We start from the raw sequence: 24131 nt of genomic DNA on the forward strand, positions 1-24131 counted from the left end.
AAAGATCAAGACGACAGTTTCTAACAGACTGTTCCTCCCTCTGCCCCCACTCACTGATTTTTCTCCATGCTGATCCAGAGAGTAAAATACTGGACACAGTGACCTCCTGCCTCCACCCCCAGCTGAGCATCTTTCAGTCTGTCACACCCATGGCCTCTAAGACAACTTATTCAGGATGCTGATAACTGGCATCCTGCTGGTTCTTACCAGCTGCCCTTCCTCTGTTCAGAAAAAGCATCCTACATCACTTCACACACACACACACACACACACACACACACACACACACACACACACACACACACACACACCTGGAGCTGATAGACATCCCCTTGATCTTCAAGCCTCAATTCTGGTGCATCTTCCCCTGTGAAGCCTGACCAGACACAGCCAGGTCTTCTCTCTCCAAGTCTGTTGATACTTTGTAGCAGGCCTTGTTAAAAACTTCATTTTAGTTTACTGTTTCCATCTCATGGTGTCAAAGAGGTACTTCCTTCTGTTGACACAGAGGCCTGGAAAAAAAAACAGTGACTTCAAAAAGATGGAGGTTTACATTTTCCGACAGATTAAAGAAGGCTGAGCAAGGGTAAATAAAAATGTCTCTCAAACGTGTCGCCACAGGTCGGCTTTATTCTGTGTTTTCAGTTGGCCAACCCCAACATGACCTCTCAGCGCAGAATGGCCACCAGAGCTCTGACTATCACACCCGCATCCTAGGTTTGAAGCAGAAGGCAGCAGACAGGGTATAAAAGTGCCCACACCCAGACTGCAGCCCTACATTTCTAAAACCTCAGGGAGGTAAATAGGCTGGGCAGTCAAAGGTGCCCGATTGCTTGAGTTGGATTCATGGGACCCACAGGGTAGAAGGTGAGGGCTGGCAGACTCCAAGACTTCCCTCTGACCTCCACACACATAAACATAGGGAGGAGGGAGAGAGAGAGAGAGAGAATTAAAACCTCATCACCTAGATCTCTCAATCATAAGACTACACCTACTGCAAAGGATGCAGGGAAATGAAATGGAAAAGAAAGAGAGATTAAAAGGGAAGGGGATCAGAGCCTTGCAGACCTGGTGTGTGGCTTCATGCTTTCATGCTGGTGCACACTAGATGTGCAGCCACTGCTGAGAAAGATTTTACCAGGGTCTGTCTGGAGGAGAGAAGGGGAGCCTCTCTTCTTCAGCCCCTCCCCTCTCTCCTTTCATTCACATCTTCAGCCACACCCCATTTACTGCAGCCTGACAAAGGCAGATCAGTTCCCCAGCCTCTCCTTGCCTTTAAAAACCGGCTCAAATTGATGCTGAGTTCTTGATTCCCACCCAGAGCAGCAGGCCTTCTGGGGACATCTAACTTCCAGGGCCAGCTGTACAATGACACTTCTGTACTGCAGATCCCTGGGGACAGAGGGAGGGTTGTAACCTCTCCACTAACTGACTCCTCCCCCAAAGCCTGGCCCATTCTTCCTGCTAAGCCTGGGACTGTGAGGAGAGAGATGTGAGTCTGATACCATCCACTGTACTCCCTCAAAGGTGACATTAAATAAGTATATGTTTTTATATATATATATATATATAAACATATTTATATATGTATAATATATAATTAATATTTAGATATATATTATATGTGTATGTTAATTTACATTAACATATATTGATCTTAATAATATACATTGATATATTATATATTTTATATATAATATACATGATTGATTATATATATATGTGTGTGTGTGGTCTTTCATTCAATGAGGCCAGCCAAGTAGTATGCTTGTTCTGAAGCAAACCAAAGAATACAATCTTACCACTCTCCCTTTAAATGATCAAATTTCAGTAATTTCTCCTTGTCTTCTTCTTAGTTCCCAAAATTATTTGAAAACTGTTTCACAAGTTTTTCCTTTTATCTGTCAATGGCTCTGCCCATGTGTGTTTACTCCACCCCTTGGGCCAAGGGCCCCCTTCTCTCTCTCTCAATTCCTAAATCTGGAAATTATAGACCATCCCTAAGTGACGCTTCAGCACCTTGGACAGCTGTATGCTTCAGGACAGGGTGTTTTCCAGGGGTGTGTTACCAAGCAAGGAGTGGAAAAGAAGAGGTGGGGGATGGGAGGGGGTAAGGCGGGTGGGAGGCTGGGGAATCTACAAACGTGTGACCCTGTAGAACACTGTTGCTCACTTACACCCAGCCCCTGGCTCCTCTGTGTCACATTTTCTAACTTTTTAAAGTGTCTGCGGCTTCCTAGGGATGCCAGTACGTGGTGTTTAACACAATAATAATTTATTACCTGAAAGTTGTGGAGACCTGGCTTCCAAAATTATGGGGGTCAGTGAAGAGATGCGTCCCCTTCCTTTTGCTGACCTTCTCTAGTTGGCAGATGCCAGATGGCTAACATCCCGCTTATAGACAGGCCACAAGCCTCTGCCTCTGGCACTGCATGGCCAGGCTCACCTCCTCCTCCTCCTCCTCCTCCTCCTCCTCCTCCTCCTCCTCCTCCTCCTCCTCCTTCTCCTCCTCCAGTCACACCAGCATGAGAGCCCACCACACTACACTCCAACATGACCTCATCCTCATTGATCACAATTATTGTAACTGCTTCCGATCAACATCACGTCCTGAAGTCCTGGAGATCGGGAATCCAGCATATCTTTTGAGAGACGAGACTCAACTCACTGGAGACAGGCATCCAGAAGTATTTGTAAAGTATATAGAACAGGACACATTAGGAAGGAAAGTCAAAGTTTCTTCTATCACTTTCCATCACTAAGACACCTGAGAAAACTGCTGGAGGGAGGGGGGTTTGTGGAGCTGCAGGGGTCTCACAGGCATCAGCACTTCTGGGGGCATGGCCAGGGAAGGCATCACACAGAGGCTCCCACCTCACAGCCTCAAGGGCCCAGAGCAGAAAGGAAGGGGATGGAACAAGCCCTGTAAGGCATACGGTCCCATAACCCCATTTCCCCCTTCTGCACCCAGCCCCGAGCAGCTCATTTAGAATGCACTGGTGAAGTTTGCCACCTCAAGACCCGTGCCAGCATTCTTTCTCAGGGTGCCAAGAAAGGAGACCAAACCTTCAACACAGGGAAACCATGATGAGGGTCAGCTGGCATAGTGGCCAGGGCTAGAACTCACAAGCCTGCCTGAAACCCAGTCAGAGTGTGGCAGAAGTGAGGACAGTGAGATCACAACTTAGATCAGGTGGAGCTCTGTCGCCAGGAAGAGAATAGAAAGTCACAGGATGATTTTAAGTCAAGGGGTGGTGGTCAAATATTGTCCTGGCTGGTTTTGTATGTCAACTTGGCACAAGCTGGATTTATCACAGAGAAGGGAGCCTCCCTTGAGGAAATGCCTCCATGAGATCCACCTGTAAGGCATTTTCTCAACTAGTGATTGATGGGGGAGGGCCCAGCCCATTGTGGGTAGGGACATCCCTGGGCTGTGGTCCTGGGTTCTATAAGAAAGAAGGCTAAGTAAGCCATGGGGAGCAAGCCAGTAAGCAACATCCCTCCATGGCCTCTGCATCAGCTCCTGCCTCCAGGTTCTGATTAAGACAGATAGGTAACCTGCCAGCCCCTAAAAGCTGCCCCTTGTAGTGCCTGGTAGGATCCCTTTCTGGGCCCCTGGCTCCCATAGGCTGAGGCATCCCCAGGCCGGGCGTGGGATCCATGTACCATCTCATCTGCAGGTCAAGAGTAACCCCTCCTGTTCCCATCAGACTTGCAGAAGCTGCTGGAGATGGTCCGGGAAGACGCCCGACGAACCATGCTGGTGGAGAACGAGATTCCGAGGAAAGCCCCCAGGTATGTCATCTTAATTCCTTGGACAGCTAAAGCCTGTCAGTCTGAGAACAATGCCACTCAAACCCTGAGTTGTGTGTGAGTGTGTGTGTGTGTGTGTGTGTGTGTGTGTGTCTGTGTGTCTGTGTGTGTGTGTGTGTGTGCGCGCGCAACTGCCCTGGATTCTTACAACAACCCCTCGAGGTGGGAGCTACTATCTTTTCTTCACGAATAAGAGAACAAGGGTCAGAGATGCTAAAGCTAACAGGCACGTAGCTGGTGAGTGGTGAGGTAACTCAAACTGGTTACATCTAGACGGTTCTAACTTCCAAAAGCAGCCGCCTTGACACGTCCCACTCAGCCTGCCTGGGGCCCTGTTGTTACCCACCCACCCCATGAGTATGTGTAAACTATGCACTCAAGGAGAGCCTGAAGACCTAAGTTAGGGGGTTTTACATTTATATATATATATATATATATATATATAGCTTTCAGTGTTGGCCAGAAAGTCTGCTTCTGCAGCGGGCAGTAGTCGATACAGAAACTCAGAACTGACTCAGTGCCGAGGAGAAATGGCTGCTGAGTCCTGGACATTCATATCAACTCCCCACGAAGCTCACAGAACACTGCAGAAGACAGGGCCAGAGAGAATATAAGACCCAGAGGGTGTGGCAGGGCGCCTCGAATTGCTGTCTTCTGGATACAGCATGGCTGCTGCACTCCTAAATTTACTGCTGTCAGGGTGACATGCATAAGATCTGAGCAAGAGCCAGGCACAGAGATCAGTCACCATTCCATTGGGAGGCAGTGAGTCATGGGGTACGAAAAGGGGGGGGGCAAAGGACCTACTGAGGAGTGTTTAGTAGGTAAGTTGGGAGGATGTAGGGGGAGGTGATGATAGTAAGGTCTGATTCCCTAATTGGTTCTTGATTTGGTCAATAAAGGAGGCCAGAAGCCAATTGCTGGGGGGGAAGGGACAGGCAGGACTTCTGGTTCCCAAAAAGAAGAGACACAGGGAAAGAGCAGGGCTTTCCAGCCAGGCTTTGGACAGAGAAGCACACGGCTATTGTGTAAGATCTCTGGGAAGCTGGAACCATCAGCTCCCACTACTGGCAGATAGCCCAGGAGGTTGGTGGACGCTAGCTGGTAAGTTTAGGGCAGGAAATTCTGTGCCCAGCAATTGTACAGTAGGCAAATTCCAAAGTAATAAAACTGTCTGAGTGTTTTTCATTCCACGGAGCGAAAGTAGGGAGAAAATCCAGTCCATGATGGCGACCTGGGGAAGCCTAGCCGGGAGGAACAAAAGAGAAGCTGGAGCTGTGCAGCAGAGCTAAGCAAGGAGGGGCCAGAGCACTGGCTGAGCTCCCGGGCTAAGGCGGGAGTATGACTTTAAAATGACACACAACAGAGGAGGGGATTGGAATGGATATGATCAAGACACATCGTGTACAGGCATGGAGTCATCAAAACTAAAGATGAACAAAAAATGGGAGTTTCGAGCTACAGAGCTCTCAGAGGTATAGAGAGCTTGGCTTGTGTACACAAAGCCTTGGTCTGCATCTCCAGTACTTCAGAGAAAGTCAGCAAAATATAAACATGAGGTAAGTATGGTAACATCATATACATATACATATACATACACATACACATACACATACACATACACACACACACACACACACACACACACACACACACACACACATACACATACATATACATATACATATACTCCCATTGCTCGGGAGATGAGGTGGGAAGATCTTGAGTTTGAGGCTAGCCTGGGCTACACAGCAAGACCCTGGATTAAAAAGGGTCAGGGTACCCATCGAATCAGGGAGGGATAGTCGTGAGAATCAGTTCCTTCTTTCCCTGGGATAAAGTCGGGCAAAGGCCTACCTGTCAAAAGTAATGGACATGCAGGGGAGGGGGAGGAGCATGTGGGTGGCCACATGCGATTGTGGTTAGGAGGAACTACACCATCAGGGACTGGAAACAGAGCCAAAATGGGATAGAGAGAAGCACGCGCTGGTGAGGGACTTCATCTTGGAAGCCCTCACCTGGAGGGTTTTTATTCCTGCCCTAAGAGCACAGGCATCTTTGGACACTCGGAGCAGGGCTGAACTTGAACCTAAGGTGTCCACCTTCTGGTGAAAAGCCTCACCCACGGACCTGTGGCCTCTAAAAATGCTCCAGAGAAAATGCTGGGTATGGAGTCAGACTTCCCTCCGTGAGTGTGGCTCCCTCTGAGAAAGCAAATTACTTATGGAAAACAAATGAAGCTAAGAAAAGAGGTCCATCATCCGCCTCGGCCCACCGGGACACCAGCTGTGACTTACTGGTTCCTGTTATGGCTGTAATTACACTCTGCCCAGTGTTTTCAAATACATCACACCCCACCCCACCTCTGCCTGTTACTGATGAATCTGCCTGCCGCAGCCTCAGCTCAAACCCACCACCAAAGGTGGCACATGGAGGCACTCTTGCCCAGTCAGCATTAGTGACAGGCGAAGGAAAGTGACAAATGCCCACTCTGAGAGAAGCCTTCGTTCTGGTAAAGGCTTCTAGGTCAAGTTGGTACAGATCCAAAGCTTGGTGCTGGAGAAAGGGTGTCTCCATCCTCCCTAAGCGTGTGTCTTCCCGTCTGTAAAATGAGACTGTGGAGCACCTCTGTATGTGGAGCACCTCTGTATGTGGAGCACCTCTATATGTGGAGCACCTCTATATGCGGAGCACCTCTGTATGCGGAGCACCTCTGTATGCGGAGCACCTCTGTATGCGGAGCACCTCTGTATGCGGAGCACCTCTGTATGCGGAGCACCTCTGTATGCGGAGCACCTCTGTATGTGGAGCACCTCTGTATGTGGAGCACCTCAGCATGGCTTGGAACCTAGTAGACTAGGAAATGTCTCCATCCCATCATTCAATGTTGTGTGATATCAGGCACACTGCTTCACCCGAGTCTTGCTGCAGTTCTGTAAAATGAATCCCCTTAGCCACTCATCCAAAATGGCCATAGTGAGATTAGTAAGCCAGACTGTGCTTGTAAAGTACACTGAGTGTGCTGGAAGTTATGCCTGTCTCAACGAGTCTCTAGAGCATTTAGGGAGATGATGCATTTATTAAAACGCCAGCTTCTTCCTGACATAGAGTTAGCAGCCAGTAGATGTAGGAGGGGGCAGTCATTACTCTTATTCCTTATATAGAAACCATGTCTTTGCACCATCGGTGCTGAGACACGTATATCCACTGTGATTATCGCCACATGTTCCAGTCTGCTTTCTCAAAACACTGGCTTAAACCAACTTGGGAAGGAAAGGGTTAACTTCAGCCTGCAACTCCCTGGTCACAGAGCCCCCAACACTGAGGGAAGTCAGGGCAGGAACCTGGAGGCAGAAACTGAGGCAGAGGCCATGGAAGAGTGCTGCTCAGGGTGGCTTGCTTGCTTTGCCCTCTTATACTACTAGCCCAGGACCTAGGGGATGGCGCCACCCACAGTGGGCTTGGCTCTCCCACATCAGTTGGCAAATCAATTTGGTTCCTTCCAGACATGCCTACAGGCCAGTCTTATGGAGGCATTTTCTCAGTCAAGGGTCGCTTTTCCCAAATACTCAAAATTCTGTCAAGTTGACAAAACAACAAAACCTACTCAGCACAGCTCCCCTCACAGATGTAGAACATCCACGATGACTCCCATATTTCACATGGACTCTAAATTCAATTCTATGATAACCATAGCTACAGAGAAAGTGTAGAAATCAACCTTCCTCACTAATTCTCTCTCAGAAAAATGAAATCTCACCAACTGAGCAAAACATGGGATATCGAAGCCTCTCTGAGACTAACGGGGACAGGAAAAGCCTTGGCTCCCCTCACTTCGCACAGCATATCAGCTCACACTGAGGTCAGCTGACAGGCTGGGAGGTTCACAGAGACCTCTCTAAAGAAGATGGCTTCTTTGGTCACATGTACTGTTGGCTCCTACATGGGGACCAGAACTGTGTGTTGGGAAGACACCAGCATCTACACCTCACATCAGACCCACCAAGGCAGAACCCCCAAAACAGCTCTGGTTTCTAGTAATCTCTTCAAGTGGGCTCTATCTCCAAGTCCCGGCAATTCGACTGTGTGCCTAGAATCCCATGGGGAGTGTAGTTCTAGGCTTCTGTGTGGATGCTGATGTGTGGGGGTAGTTCAGGAGCATTGAGATTCTACAGGTGTGAAATTACAGATATATGTGGACTTCTATGTGTAGGTGGAACACTAGGTGAGTGTGTGAGTCTAGGTAAGTGAAATTCTAGGTGTGCTTTCTAAATGCCCTGTCCGTCTATACATGTGTGTATAATTCCTGTTGCATATGTAAAATTCTAGGGATGTTTGTAATTCTAAGACTGTATATAATTGTGTGTGTGTGTGTGTGATCAAGGTGTCTGTGAGTTCCTGAGTTAGATGCGGTTCTAAAGTATGTGTGTGGCTCTGGGGTTCTGCAATTCTCTAAAGGGGGCTGGTCACCCTGGTGTGTGTGTGTGTGTGTGTGTGTGTGTGTGTGTGACCCTAGGGAAGCAAGGGAGTCTAAATGCAGTTTCTGAGTAAGGCTCGGCCCAGCAAATCTCTGGACATGTGGCCCAGAATCTATGTTCTCAGCAACCCCCCTAAGCATTCCCTCCACCGAGCCTCCCCTGCCCTGAAGCTCACTCCAGGAGGAGGCATCTGGTCCCCTCCATTGACACTGCTGCTGCACAGAGCCTGGCATCTCACACTTGGTTAAAATCTCCCCCCTGCTTTGCAGCATCCTGTCTTTAGTCAAGCAGATCAAGAGCGAGTACGGGTGGAAGGAATGGCAGACCACACACAAGTCCAGGTAGGAAGTTCTGAAGCCTGCAGCAGCTGGACAGCCGGAGGGGGTGGGGCAGGGGGAGGCACAGAGGTGGGAGAAGCCTACCTCACACAGATGCCCTGGGACGGGGCTGGGAGGGCACCTTTTCCTTCTTTTGACACCACTAAGAACAAATCTCCTTTTGGCCCCTAGGGGCTGACAGTGAGCACCCAGACACCTCTCCAGACATTCTGTCTCACGATTTTCATTGAACTCTCCCAACCGAGAAGAGACACGGCTAAGAAAGCATGATACACACGTGTGCGCGCGTGCGCGAGCGCTCACACACACACACACACACACACACACACACACACACACACACACACCGTCTTCTATTTTAAAATTAAACTTCATCTTGCCTACCCAAGATCTGCAGCATGACACAGTGGGGCGAATGCACACAGGCCTAGATCTGCAGCATGACACAGTGGGGCGAATGCACACAGGCCTAGATCTGCAGCATGACACAGTGGGGCGAATGCACACAGGCCTAGAGGACCTTACTCTGAGTGAGCCTGACCTCTGGTCTTTCCTGGAGTCATCTGCCATGTGACATGGAGCAGGTCCTACAATCTGAACCTCCCAAGGTCCCCTCTGTGGGTCAGGAGCTATACGAGGTCTGGAAGCTTCAATAGGCAGATGACACAAATACATTGTATGCTCATAATCTGGCCAGGGCATCCTTGTGCTTTGGGCCCATGGAGATCTCTCAGAAAGGTGTTATAAACGATATTAGGACTCTGAAGGCGTCAAGGGTGACTCAGGTTGCTGGATTACTTTGCTTCCCCGTTTGGAGCATTCTCTGAGCTTCCTGGGCCCTGAATTATAGAGTAAGCCATCACAGCAGGTCTAACAAACACTGGTTTTAGATTAGCATTGAGCATGAATGGTTGTCAAGACCTCCTTCCACAACTGTCACAAGATAGCCAAACGTCACCAGGAAGTGTAACATAGATTTAAGGTGGCCCTTCCCACCTCAAATGAGCCAATCAAGTCAAAGCCCTCATGGGCGGGCCCAGCTGCTTCGGTTTTAGCTCATTCCATACGTGGTCAAGTTGACAACCTGACTTAGCTGGCCCCGGGGACAGATAGACAAGGGTCTCAGTGAATGAACTGAGTCTGGAGGGAAGAACACCAAAGGCAGTGTAGGGCGGGGTGGAGCGGGGTCTCCTTTACCAGCACGCACCCATGAAGAGATGCATGCCATCATGACACCATGCTGAGGCAAAAGGTCAAAGTTGAGGAGTCAGAGGGTGCAGGGCACACTGTGGACCCTGAGACAAAACACCAGCTGTAGAGATGGCGGAAAGGGGGCGAGGAGGACACTCAAGGCAGAAAGACTGACAGGCACACGTCCAACACCACTGGAGATGGAGCACCCAGATGAGTACTGGATCCCAGTGCCCAGATTAAGAGTCTCCACTGCGCCTGAATTCTGGGGGACTAGCACACGCCAGGAGGGTCTCAGAAGGGCCTCTTATGGAAACAAGCAGGAACTGTCCCCCTTGGTGTTTCAGTGAGCGGTCCAGCACTACAAGTGGAGAAAGCCACATCCAGGTGACCCAGAAGAAGTCAAAGGGGTAAGCCAGGTGGGGAAGTGGATTGCATGGGCTGTGTTAACAGCATCCTCTGTCTCCCAGGACTATGGGCATAGCTCAGTGTAGACCAGAATCCCAGAAGCCATAGACAGGAGACAGGGACACGGGTCTCACAGACCAGACACTGGACAACACTGTAGAAAGCGATGTGTGACCCCCTTTGCAGCACACAGGCTACATCCTATGTACGTGGCCTTGTACAGCCCCCAGGTCTCCTGCCATGCGGGAGCACTGTCTCAATTTACACAGCACCAGGAAGAGAGATGGCCACATGCACTGTCCCTCCCACAGCCACACAGCTGAGATGGGGTAGAGATAGAGTCGGAGCTCACTGCCCTTGCCTTTGCTGGGCTCCAGTGGGCTCTGCCCCACTGTAGACTCACATAGAAGGCCTGGGCGCCACCCATTCTCCCAGCCTCTTAAGGGGATGCCGAGGGAGACTCACGGTGAAAATGACAAGCCAGTCTGGACACCAGTAGTTCTTCTTCAGGGCATCTTGGGCTCAGGGAGGCCGGTGGGACCCATGAAGCCACCAGGAGTATCCACGGGGCCCTGTTCCCTAATTGTTCTCTCATCGACAGCAGAGCCAACCGTGAGATCATCTACAAGAGTGGGGTTTGTAATGCCATGCGGGCCAAGTTTTACAATGTAGCCCAGGAGGCCGGCTTCTGCCTGCAAGACAAGATGGAAATCCTCAGGAAGTAAGAGTCCACATATGTCCGGTTCACTGTAAGGACATGAACTTGGCACCTACTGCTTGTTCAGCATGTGTCCAGTGCCCAGGGCTGAAAGTGACGGCAAAGAGAGACATCTTCCTGCTGCCCCCGGCGAGCCGACTCTGCCTCTGGGCAAACTGGATATAAATCTCTGCATCTACAGAGAAACAAAAGTTAGAATCAGCCTGTGTGGGAAGAGACAAAGATGGAAGGAAAGGGGGAGGGAAGCAGCAATGGAGAAAGAGGAGGGGAGGAGCAGGAGAGGAAGGAGATGAAGGGGAGGAGGAGGAGGAGAAGCGGGAGCAGGAAGAGGTGGGGGGGAGGCAGCAGAGGAGGAGACAGAAGCCAGGGATCCTGAGTCAGGCTGGGTAACCCAGGAGATCCTCTCTAAGGAGGTGGTCTTAGTATGCTCATGATGGAAGCAGAGGAACCCAGAAGAAAAGAAACAAGGAAGAGCATCATCCCAGGTGGCAGGGAACAGACATTCAAATTCTCAAAGCAGGGAGGTGCCTGGGGACTCTGATGGGAGCAAGCAGTTCACACACAGTCAGAATGCCTTCAGTGGGGTTCAACGTTAAGAGGCCACTGGCCCCTTCTCCTTACTACAGCCCATCTCCTAACCAAGGCAACCACATGTCCTGGAGAGCTCACTCAGCAGTCTCATCAGAGCTCCCAGGTGACGCTTCACCCTCCCTTCCTGCTCAGTGTCTAGAGAGAGAGAGATGGGTTCCTAAGAATCTACCACACAGAGCAGGGCAGGTGGGGGGACCTGTGTTAGGGGAGAGCAGAGGCCCGAGGGAAGGACACAGAGAGCTGATACTCTCCTGACCTGGGAAAGCCATCTGAACATTTTTCTGAAGGTTAGTAAACAGCAGTCATGGCCATCTCTAAGGCGTCCACGTTAGTGTGCTCCACTACTGAGCTAAGAACTTTGCCGTTCCACAGCCCAGTGGGTGAGGAGCTTTATTTAGACCCCTACAGACGCCCATCGCAAAGCACACTCACAAGTCTCTCACACCAAGGGTGCATGGTGAAACAATAAAGTAGGATCCAGACCCAGAGGAAATCAGGAAAGGAAGGAACTTCAGAGAAAAGCAAATCCCAGAGGGCAGAAAGGGAACCACCAGGTGTCAACTGCAGCTAGCTCTCGGGATGTCTGCAAGGCCATCGGGGAGCCAGGGTGAGGTCAGATCATAAAGGCTTCACTAGCCTGCCAGGGGAGGTCACACTTTGTCCCAAACACTCTGGTCATGGGGAAGAGGCATGAAACTCTAAGCAAACGCCGTTGGAAAGGGTAGGAGATGCGTCATCTGGTCCCTTAAGGAATGTTCTAAGATGCAAAGTGTGGGTGCTGGGTGGGGGGCATTAGCCACAGACATACGGCATGAATCCACTTTGGAGGGAGCCAAGTGTACATTTACGAATGAGAGGACTAGGGACGAGAAGGTGAGCCAACAGGAGTTAGGCACCTACTGTGTGCCTGGCAGTACACTCCACACACAATTTAATCATCGTCTCCTAGAAGCAGCAAAAGTCATTTCAGAGCGTTGAAGAGAGCTCGGGCCAGGCAAGCCTGGCCACAATTTATAACCTTACTACAGCCCCATGGAAGGGGAGGTGGACCCCTGAGGTCTGAAGGAGCCCACGGGGGCGGCTGAAGTCGGGGGTCTGTGTGTCTGACTGCTCCCCCACTCTTCCCCACCACCTCACAGGCGCCAAGAGGAACGAGGCCTCCAGAAGTTCCATTCCTTTGTTGTCACCTCGAACTTACAGAAGGACTTAGCAAAGATGAGGCACCAGGTCTCGGTGGTGAAGGGGGATGCGGAGGAGATTGCCGACCACTGGTAAGACCCTGGGGACCAGACAGCATGGTCCCTGAGGCTTGGGTCATGGTCAATTCCACTGTTCTTTAGTAGCCTAAAGACATCACCTCCCAGCTACTGTTGGCCACCAGTCACATCCCCTGGATCAAAGCACTATCAGGAAACACCTATCAGCTTCAGAACCTCATGGAACCTGTCCGGGATTCACAGTTACCTTGCATTTGGTCCAGACTTAGAAATAGGGAGAGTTCACTTGCCAGCCTCCCCCCACCCCCCATACACACACTAAAGAGCAATACCAAACCTGTCCATCAAAGCAACGTCTGCAGTCTGAGGTCTGTGAAGTTATCATTGCATAATCCCACAAAAGAATGGAATCTCTCAGGGGTGCAGTCATGCCCTAGGAGCACTGTTCCTCAGGGCACAGAAGAACGGGCAGCCACATCGTGAGGGCTGGGGGCTGCCATATGGCAGGGTGACAGCCCTGAGCATTTCAGAACCACACTGCTTTAATCCAGTACCCAGAAGGCAGGGGGAAGGGGATCTCTATGAGTCCAAGGCCCATCTGGTCTACACGGCAAGCTCCAGGCTAACCAAGACTACTTAGTGAGACTGTCTTAAAAAGACAAAAAAGCAAAACAAACCAAAAAAAAAGTCCTGACATATCGCACACATGCCCTAGATATACATAAGTGATTATGTCAATTAAAATAGGATTAAAATGTAGTTTTGGAAGAAAATTGGCCAGCTTTAAGAAATCACTATGAACTGAGGGATGGATGAATGGATGGAAGAGGCCACCCTAAGAAAAATTTAGTGTTGCATATGTATCCCCCATGCCCTGGGAGACATACATGAAACCCCTATTTCACAAGGAAACTGAGACTCAGAGGAGTCCATTGGCTCGTCACAGGCCAGACGAGACCTTTGTTTGTATGTGGTTCGCAAAGGACGTGCATCTGCCTGCTCCCAAACCCTACACCCGCTTGCCGTATCGAATCAGTCTGACACATTGGGTCATGAGCCTGTTCTGCCAGGATGAGTAAAGGAAGATCTAAGAAAAACAGGAGCAAAAGAGGGAGGTGGACCTAGAATCCCTCTCGCAGCCTTACTGATGTGGAACAGGAACTCACCAGCAGGAACCCTGAGCATAGAAGAGGTGAAGGAACTACCCACAATGCCTCACTCCTCCAGAGCTTCACAAGTCTAATGAACTGGAGCTATCCCCAAAGATACACGGGCTCCCAAAGGTGCCTCGTGGGGAGAGGGTGGGGGGGGATTAGTTCATAACCCTCCCCGTTGGGGAGGAAAGCGGAAGGGTCAGAAACTCACTCACATGGAGATATTAGAGTGGCGAATTAGTGCTGAGCTTCTGACAACGGAGCTGTTGGTCTGGTTGTGGGGACCAGAGCTCGCCATAGCGGGGTTAAAACCAAGTCAGGTGAAGCATGACCAGCCAACAGAGTGCTCGGCTGGGTTCCTCACGCGTCCAGTCATTTCTTTTGGACGCTAAGCACTGAGCGCCTAGCGCGTGTCAGACAGTTGGCTCAGCACCGTGCACTCAGTAGCTTGGGCAGAGCTCACGCCGCCACGCTGCACAAAGACGCAGGAACGAACATACAAATGTGTTCCATAGGTACAGAAACAAGAATCAGAGTGTTAAAGCATGCCCTTTCCTTGTTAACCTGTGAAGCAGAAGCTAGCCCTGGCTTCCCGCCCCCCCCCCAAAGTAAACACTTGCCTCAGGTATGACCCTACAGAAACTGGGTTTAGGTGACAGGTCTCCCAGGTAGAGCCTCGTGCTGCCTCCATAACAACCCAAGAGGAGTAAAAAAGGAAATGAAGGGGGACTAAGGTGCTCAGCCCCATCCTGAGCTCCCTAACCACCTCTTTCTGCAGACCAAGGGGCCTAGCTCCCTCCTGGGCTCCCTAACTACCTCTCTTCTCTTGGGCCTGAAGGTACTTTGATCTTTTGTCCAAACTCCCTGAGGATCTGAAGAGCTTCCGGCCTGCCAAAAAGATCCTGACAAAGCTGCAGAAGTTCGGAGAGAACCTGGACCTGAGGATCCGGCCGCACATCCTCCTGAAGGTGCTCCAGGACTTTCGGATCTGGGAGCTGTGCTCCCCGGACATTGCAGTGGCCATTGAGGTAATGAGCACTCCCCTCCCCCACAGCTCCTTGGATGTTCTCAGTACTACTTAAGTGCAGAGGACCCCATCATCCCAGAACACAAAGACCGCATCCTCTGGAAGCTCTTATTCTAAATGGAGGCAAAGTACGGCATGGCATGCCCTTGGGTCGTTAGAGTCTATGTAAGTGGTACTCCCTGGAGACTGGGAGGCTTGGAGGAGATGTAAGTCTGTTGATCCTTGAAATGGGTATCACAAAGCATGCTACTGAATGTCTGAACCTGTGGTGGGTGCATGGGCCATCACTGTGGCCCTCACTGGGTGCTTGTGGGGAATGTGAGGCCTCAGGCCCCAGACCAAATTTGCCAATACAGAATTAACATGTTAATCAGGTCCCAGGTGTGTTGGATGCACGGTGATGCAGGTGTGTTGGATGCATGGTGATGCAGGTGTGTTGGATGCACAGTGATGCAGGTGTGTTGGAATCTCAGTGATGCAGGTGTGTTGGAGGCACAGTGATACAGGTGTGTTGAATGCATGGTGATGCAGGTGTGTTGGAATCTCAGTGATGCAGGTGTGTTGGAATCTCAGTGATGCAGGTGTGTTGGAGGCACAGTGATGCAGGTGTGTTGGAATCTCAGTGATGCAGGTGTGTTGGATGCACGGTGATGCAGGTGTGTTGGATGCATGGTGATGCATCTTGGTTTAAAGTAAACCAAGCATGACCTAGCCAACAAGGGCGACTGAGAAAGGTAAGATTTAATCATGGGCTTAAACATCGAGAAGTCAAAATCATGGAAAGAAGGCATGAGACACAGTTCCAAGAAAACAGCCCATGTGAAGGCCCCAAGCAAGACATGGCCTGATTTGTTGAAGAAACACATTGCAAGTCAGTGGGTGTGTCAGCCTGAGGATACCTGTAAAGGTCGAGGGAAATATTCAGGACTCAAGGGTGCTGAGAAATATTCATTATCACCACCATCCCTGAAGGGTTGGGACATCAACAACAGTAAAGATGCCACAAAAAAAAAAAAAAAAAAAAAAAAAAAAAAGCTAAAGGTGCTTTTGAAGCCAGAGGTAGTGGTCTAGGCCTGTGCTCCAGCTGCTCTAGAGGCTGAGACAAAAGAGTCGCAATGCCAGTGCCTACCTGGGTAAGCCCAAAGTCATTCCTGACAACTTAGTGAGACCCTGTCTCAAAATCAAGCATTACAGGAAGAAGCTAGAACCCACTGACAGAGCATCTTCAATTCACATGTGAGGCCCTGACTTTTAAAAAATGCTTCGGATGCACCTTTGCTTTCAAAGGTTATACATTCTGAGATTTATTTACTTTTATCGTGTGCATGTGTTTGTCTGCACACACATATGTGTACCACGTGCAATGTCTGATGCTCTTGACCCAGAAAATATAATCATAGCCCCTGGGACATGTTCCCTATGGTTACAATCTGCCACGTGAGCTCCGGAAACTAAATTCAGGTTTTCTGCAAGAGCAGCAAGTGGTCTCGACTACGTAGCCAACGGTCCAGGCCAGTGGTTCTCAACCTGTGGGCCGCGACCCCTTTGGGCATCAAATGATCTTTTCACAGAGGTCACCTAAGACCATTAGGGAAACACAGAGATTCACATTATAATTCATAACAGTAGCAGGATTACAGTTATGAGAGACAAAAACCATGTTATGGCTGAGGGTCACCACAGCATGAAGAACTGTATCAAAGGGTCACAGCATTGGGAAGGTTGAGAACCACTGGCCTAGCCCTCATTTTGCCTTTAAATTATGTGTATCAGAGGGGTTGCATATGAGTGCAGGTTGTCCTCAAAGGCCAAAGAAGCCATCAGATCCCCTGGAGCCGGAGTTACAAGCAGCTAGGAGCCTCCTAACATGGGTGCTGGGAACCAAACGCAGGCCTTCTGCAAGAGCAGCAGACACTTAAGCCCCCTAATTTATCTCCCTCCAGCCTGTGACTCCTTAATTTTAAATGGTGATATTTGAATAGGCGCGTTTTTAATAGGGGCTTTAGCACCTCCCGAAAAAGAAGCAAATCACACGTGAGTCTCTAGGACTAGGCAGGCCTACGGATGCACCCTTCACAGGATGACCTGGACAGGTACGCACAGGGTAAGGTCAGGAGTGGTGGAGGAGGTGACCCCAGGGACCAGTTCAAATGCCCAGACTCTACTCCATTCACTGACGCACCCTCAGGACAGACTAGACAGAACTAATCTGAGGGCAGCTGTCCCTCTCCCCACATGCTACATGTGGATTCAGTTATTAAGGCTCACAGAAGAGTGTTTCTCCCTGAGTAGTAAAGAGGGGAAAACTATGTAATCTCCCCTCTTTCCTAAGGATGAGCCCCCCCGGGATGGGGATTCTCACTTAGCTCCTCCTGAGGAAAACATCACAAACCTTCTAACAGCAAGGGCCCACGCGAAACACTGGTTTGTGTGTTGTAAGCCTTTTCCCGGAATGCAAAGTCAGGCCTGTTCTTGAGAGACTAATGCTCAGCCACACAAGATAAAAGTAAATAAATCTGTAAAAGAACTGCTGAACCAGAACAAAGACTTATAGGACAAATGGCTTTATAAAAGCTATTCCTGCCATTTACAGAGAGGTGGACATTGTTACATTAAGCCTTAAAAGCCAGACTACCAGAATTTCTCTATGTAGAACCTAGATTTTGCATAAATGTACACACAAACGTGCATGTGCGTGTGCATGCACACTCGAGCATGCACACACACCATAAAAATTTAAGGAGACTAATGGGGGTGGGAAAAGGAGAGAGCAATTGGAAAGAGACATGGTCAGTGAGCATCCTCTTCTTGAGCCATATTTTCATGTAACCAATATACCCTGATGAAATGTTAAGATATTAAGACGTAAAAGGGAGGGCTGGTAAGATTGCTCAGTGGTTAGAGCACTGACTGCTCTTCCAGAGGTCCTGAGTTCAATTCCCAACAACCACATGGTTGCTCACAACCATCTGTAATGGGATCTGATGCCACCTCTTCCAGTGTGTCTGAAGACAGCTACAGTGTACTCTATATATAATATAAATAAATCTAAAAAAAAAATAAGAAGCAAAAGAGGAAAAAATGTATCTAGCTGGGTTTTCTTGCTCTTCTCAAATTTTCTTGGGTGAATGGCAACAACATGAGCTTAGAATTAGCTTAAAATCAAAGCAGGAAACTGGAGCAGGTCCCTTCCCCCAAGCGACCAGTCTGGCCTGAGGTACAGGTCAGTGCGGAACAACAGGTTTTAGACTCCGACAAGGCTCAGACACATGCTTCTGGGTCAGAACAGGGACCATTCTGATCGACACCTTCCCCCCCCCCCCCAGTGAGACATGTTTGGTTTTCCATTACTGCAAAAACCCATGCCTTCATATCCAATGAACTCTTGGAAAGCATTGTCTACATGAAGCCAGTTACAGAAGTGTTTCCCCACAAAAGAGTCATTCAGGAGACTGAAGAGGCAGATGTCAGCTGGAAGGAGATCAGAGGAATACGCTGGATGAACACAGCCCACGGTCCATAGCCCCAAACTCCAGCTCAAAACCCCATAGCCCTGAAGTCTATAGCCCAGAGTCCCAAGCTCCGCTCCATGTCCATAGCCTGAAACTCAGTCCATTCCATTCGGCTTCCGGAGCACTGGTCTGTTCGCAAAAGGCAAATGCATTAGTTGGGGTTCTCTACAACATACAGAATGAACATGTGTATACAGAAAGGAGAGTCTTTGGGATGCTTTGTGGGCTACAGTCCTGCTAATCCAACAGTGGCTGTCAACCAGGGGAAAGAGTCCAGCCATTGTTCAGCCTGCAAGGCTGGATGTCTGAGCTGGCCCTCAAAGAAGCAGGCTCTGGTGCCAGTGAGGGAACAAACTTGCCAGCAGAAGTGAGAGCAAGCTGGCAAAGAGAGGGGCTTCCTTCTCTCACGTCCTCTGTAGAGGCTGCCAGCGAAAGGTGTGGCTCAAATCTTCCCACCTCAAAAGATCCAGGTTAAAAGTACCTTTCCCCACTTCAAAAGATTTAATTAAGAAAAATTCCCTCACACGGATAAACCCCCGGAGGCTTGGGGTTTAGTTGATTTCAGAGGTAGCCAGCTTGACAACCAAGAATAGCCACCACAGCAAATTAAAGTGGTCTTCCATCTCTCTCTCTCTCTCTCTCTCTCTCTCTCTCTCTCTCTCTCTCTCTCTCTCTCTCTCTCTCTCTGAGATTTATTTTCGTTTTATGTGTAAATGTGTTTCGCCCATATATACACAGGAGCACCACAAGCAGGCTTGATGCCTGCCAAAGCCAGAAGAGGCCACCAGATCCCCAGGATGTTCCCCAGGGCAATGGATCAGACCAGCAGCCCAACAAACAGTGACCATGTGGTGCTGGAACAAGTTTGGCTTTGGGAACTGCTTTAGAGCCTCTTTCAGCCCAGCCCCTGAGGCGGCCGTCATCACTTGTCTTGCCCTATCCACTTTCTGGCTGCTGTCACAACTCAACCAAGAAATGGGTGTTGCTGCACATAATAAGAGAAGCTGACAGTTTAAACAACAGCTTTCTTGATTCTTGTAAAATGGATCAGCTTCGGTGGTCGCTCGCAGCTAGCCACTGTCTCCCGGAACAGCCCTGAACTAGACATTCATTAGCCCCTGGAGCAAACACATCATCTGTGCTGAATTCATGTAAGAACATCAAAGGGCTGCGGAGATTCGGAGTTAAGATCACCACCAGTCGCTCTTGCCAAGGGAACTAGGCTCAGTTTCCTGCCCCCTCGTGGGCACTCACGACCACCTGTCACTCCAGTTCCAGGGAACCTGATGCCCTTTTCTGATCTCCACAGCACACATGTACACTCATATGTATCTCATATATATATATATATATATATATATATATATATATATATATGAGATACATATCATATATATATATATATATATATAAATGAAAAAAAATTTTCAAAAAAGAAACTCGGATTTGTCTTCTGACTAACAAATTTCCATAGTATAAAATAAACATCAAGGCTATAAATCATTACCAAACATGCATATCAAGAAATGTGCATTAAAAACTGTGTATAACATAGCCATGTTTATTTAAGTATGTATGCCAGCGTCAAATGATACATTTCAGCCATGCAAAAGTCCCAGTTACTTTTTCACCAACCTAAATGTGAGCGTCTGAGGTCCTGGATTTCACTTACAAAGGCTTCTGGGATGCGAAGGAGAGGTTGGGAGTGGCGGTCTAATCTAGCTTTCAAACCAGACTCTGAGAGTAACACTGTGTTTACCCCACAGTTTGTGAGAGAACATATCATCCACATGCCGCAGGAGGACTACGTCAACTGGCTACAGAGCCGAGTCAACATGCCCATCCGGCAGCACACTCTCCTGACGTAGAGGGGCCGGTCCCCATGGAGGAGGGCAAGCCAGCACCGTGTCCCTAAGCCCAGTCTGTGCTGTAACCTCCTCTCTTCTCTCATGGACACACGGCATGGAGCAGTGAGATCAGCTGAAGACGCTTCTAACAATACAGTTGTTGGAGAGGATGGTCCCAGGCAGCCCTCCCCTCCCCCACCAGGTTCCCTGTCTCCGCTCACTGTTCAAAGCCGACTCTGCCTTCTCTCCAAGACTCCATCACCATTCCCTGAAACCCCTAGATAATAAAGCTGAGCTGGATATTTGACATCTGCCCAGTGAAGAATTTAAGGTGTGGCATTTGGGTGTGGTGGCCAGATCATAATAGAACAAGTAATCACCTTGTGAGTTTTTGTAAACCCAACAGCCCAGTGCTGGGTGCTTTGTTTATATCATATTACTATTTGTATTAGCATATAAGATTCCTGAGCACATAATAATGTACTCAGTCCCATACCATTGGAGCAAGAGTATTATTTTCAATATCACATTCATTGTTTTGGTGGACAGATGGATAAATAGATGACTCGATAAAGAGATGAATAAATAGGTAGATGTATAGGTGGGTGGGAAGATAAATGTATGGTTAGAGAGATGGATAAAGGGATGGGTGGATGAATGGGTGAATGGATGGGTGAATGAATGAGTGGATGGATGAATTAATAAAGGGGTGGATGGATGGATGGACAGGTATACTGAATTAAATGATGGTTGGATGGATAACTGCACTGTGATGCACATAAAAATGGCATATATGTATGCATGTGCATTCATACATGCTATACATGGGCACATGTGGAAGGCAGGGGTTAAGATCAGGATGTCTTCTGATAAAGTGAGAAGCAAGAGGAGAGAGGGAGCCCCGGAAACAGACAGACTCACAGACGAGCCACTTGCTCATAACGCACCATTTACTGATTGGCTGCTCCCTTCTGCACAGTGTGGAAATGCCTGAGGTGGATTATGTGACTCCGTCTCGACAGCCCTTACACCAAGGGCTGTTCCTGTTCTGCAAATGGTGGGACACAGAGGCTCGAAAGAATCCTTGCACTCTTTACTAATTTAAATTATTTTTGCTTTTAAAGGTTGTTTGTGTGTATGGATGTGTGTGTGTGTGTGTGTGTGCATATACACATAGGCCAGAGGTGAACACAGTATCCATCCATCATTCTGTCTTTTTGTGTGTTGCTATGAAGAAGACATTCGGCCCTGCCAGCTATGGTAGCTCACATCTTTAATTCCAGGCCTGCCTGAGCAATACAGTAAGATCCAGGCTCAAAAAAAGACAAAAAACTAACAATAAATAAAACTCTGACTAAAAGCAACTCAGAGAGGACAGGGATTTATTTGGTTTACAGGGACCATTCCATCATGAAAAAGCCAAGGCATTAAGTGCAGGCAGGAACGGAAGCACAGGCCATGGAGGAACATTGCCTGTTGGCTCGCTCTTTATGAAATCTCAGCTCACTTTCTGCTACAGCTGGGGACCACCCTCCTGGGGATGGCACCACCACAATGGACTGGGCAAAACTGGGACAGTCGCCCACATACATGCCTTCGGGTTAAGGTGGGGAGAGGGATTCCTCAGCTCAGTCTACCCCCTACCAGGTTGGTCCAGGCTTGTGTCAAGTTGATAAACACTCACAGTCTTCACATTTAATAGTTTGAGACAGGGTCTCTCACCGAACCTGGGGCTCCTGGATTCAGCAAGACTGACCGGCCAGCAGGCTTCTAAGATCTCCTGTTTCTGCCTCCCAATGCCAGCATCCTGGGCACATGCTCCCCTACCGGCTTTTTGACAGCAGTGCTGACCGGAGCCATCTCCCCAGACCCTAAGCTTCTTTGTAACCGATTCATAATAACACAAAAACATCAAAACCTCGAATACTGTACTAGGTGATTTTTATGTGTACATTGTACTGTGTTCAATCAGGGTAAACATAGCTCACTCCTCAAAGGATCTAACATTTATAATAAAAATGTCCCAAATCCTTCCCTGTTTTGTTTTGTTTTAAGATTTATTTTTATGAGCATGCTGTCACTGTCTTCAGACACACCAGAAGAGGGCACTGGATCCCATTACAGATGGTTGTGAGCCACCATGTGGTTGCTGGGAATCGAACTCAGGACCTCTGGAAGAGCAGTCAGTGCTCTTAACCGCTGAGCCATCTCTCCAACCCCACCCTCACCCCATCCCACCCCTGTTGTCTTTTTAAACAAACTGTAGCACCTGTAACTGCAGCTGTCCCAAGTGTGCCACACGCACCTTACAACTTCTGACCGTCTGTCATCCAGCTCAGAACCTTTGGTCAACCTTGCCCAACTGTGGATTCCCCCACTGCTACCCCTGTGCCCAGGTTCTCACTGTTGCCATACAAGGAGGTCATGAATGTTGCCATGTCCTGAGAAATGGACCTGAGAAAAAAATGGTTTTAGTGAGCACACTGTGGTGTCCAGCGCTAGAAGTCTGGTCTCCCTAGTGTTCTTAGCAGCTCTCTGAGGGAAAAGGGAGTTACTTCACTACGACCCCCATTTTTGCAATTAAGCATATGAAGACGGACACAGAAGATCTGTTGCAGAGCAGAGTCTAGAATGAGGTCTGTCTAGGACAGGAAATGGCCTGAAATCATAAGACTGTTTCCTTCATGGCTGGCCCCTTCTGTCTATTGCTTGGAACTAGGGCACCATCTAGTGGCGACTGTTAGTACCACTTTCACCATGGCCTTGAGCGAAATTTAACTGTCCTGCCATAAAAAGGAAGACAAAGACTTAACAACAGTAACAAGACCTATGAGCTCAGACAAGGAAGATGGTTTGTTACTGAAACATGACCGGGAGCAAGAAGCAGCAACAAACGCATCATTTCCCATCTCTTGGGCTTGAGAGTCCCAGGGAGAAATATTGTTGCAGTAAACAGCTTCATTAGAATCTGAGAGAGCAGCAACAATGTATCTGGTCCCCAAAGTCAGCATCCCACAGTAGCTGCGACAATGGTCTCTAAAGCTGCATCCCTCATCCCTAGAGAAATGCTCCAGTAGATATCGATGGAATTTTCTGTTTGTACATATGGTTCTTTTGTTGTTTATTTGGTTTTGAAGCCCAGTATGTATGGGGGGGGGGCAGGGGACAGATCTTGAACTTGCTTATGTATCTGAGGCTGACTTTGAACTCCTGATTCTCCTGCCTCTCCTTCCCAAGTATTGAGAGCACAGGTCTGTGTACCACTATGCCCAGTTACATAGCCCTTATTTTAAAAACAAAACCCCATAAAAGCAAACCGCAGGCCATATTTAGGCTAAGAAGTCAGAATTTGGGGTCTCCTGCTTGAGGGTAAGTTTAAAGAAGGGGAGTTTCCCATTCTTTCCAAAAGAGCATGCTGGGGGAGGGGCTGATGAAGGGTGACGACTTCAGCATCCATTCAGATATTTAGAAAATGCCATTGGCTATCTTTCATGGGAGGAGAACACCTGCATGGGGGAAGGGGCAGGGGGGCTTCACATGGTGTAAATTAAGTGACATTCATCCCCTCCAATGCTCAAACCTTCTCTCACTGAGAGCAGCAGCCACTCTGTCAAGTACCAGCAAGGGATGGTGATGGGTGAGAGAGCCGACAGGATGTCTGTGCATGCCACGTGCCAGGCCTTGCGATAAACCACTGGTTCTCAGCCCTCCTAACCTGCGACCCTTTAATGCAGTTCTGCGTGCTATGGTGACCCCCCAACCATAAAACTATTTCCAGTGCTGCTTCGTTACTACATGTACCTCAGGTACAAAATAATTATGCACTGTGCTACTGTT

At 48.9% G+C, this 24131-nt stretch overlaps 1 protein-coding gene across 1 annotated transcript in view; it reads left to right on the plus strand.

Annotated features, from left to right (window-relative positions):
* The window catches only part of CCDC60 (coiled-coil domain containing 60), a gene marked incomplete at both ends in the record, with an annotated part of 141217 nt that extends 120902 nt beyond the window's left edge, over positions 1-20315 (plus strand). The window contains 7 exons of the mRNA XM_080941456.1: positions 3711-3795; positions 8561-8632; positions 10168-10230; positions 10830-10949; positions 12677-12808; positions 14747-14936; positions 20214-20315. Of these exons, the coding sequence (XP_080797582.1) occupies positions 3711-3795; positions 8561-8632; positions 10168-10230; positions 10830-10949; positions 12677-12808; positions 14747-14936; positions 20214-20315 (764 nt within the window). The remainder of the gene's footprint in view (positions 1-3710; positions 3796-8560; positions 8633-10167; positions 10231-10829; positions 10950-12676; positions 12809-14746; positions 14937-20213) is intronic.
* Positions 20316-24131: the final 3816 nt, after the last annotated feature.

Source organism: Micromys minutus (genome assembly GCF_963924665.1).
Source record: "Micromys minutus genome assembly, chromosome: 29".
Lineage (NCBI taxonomy): Eukaryota > Metazoa > Chordata > Mammalia > Rodentia > Muridae > Micromys > Micromys minutus.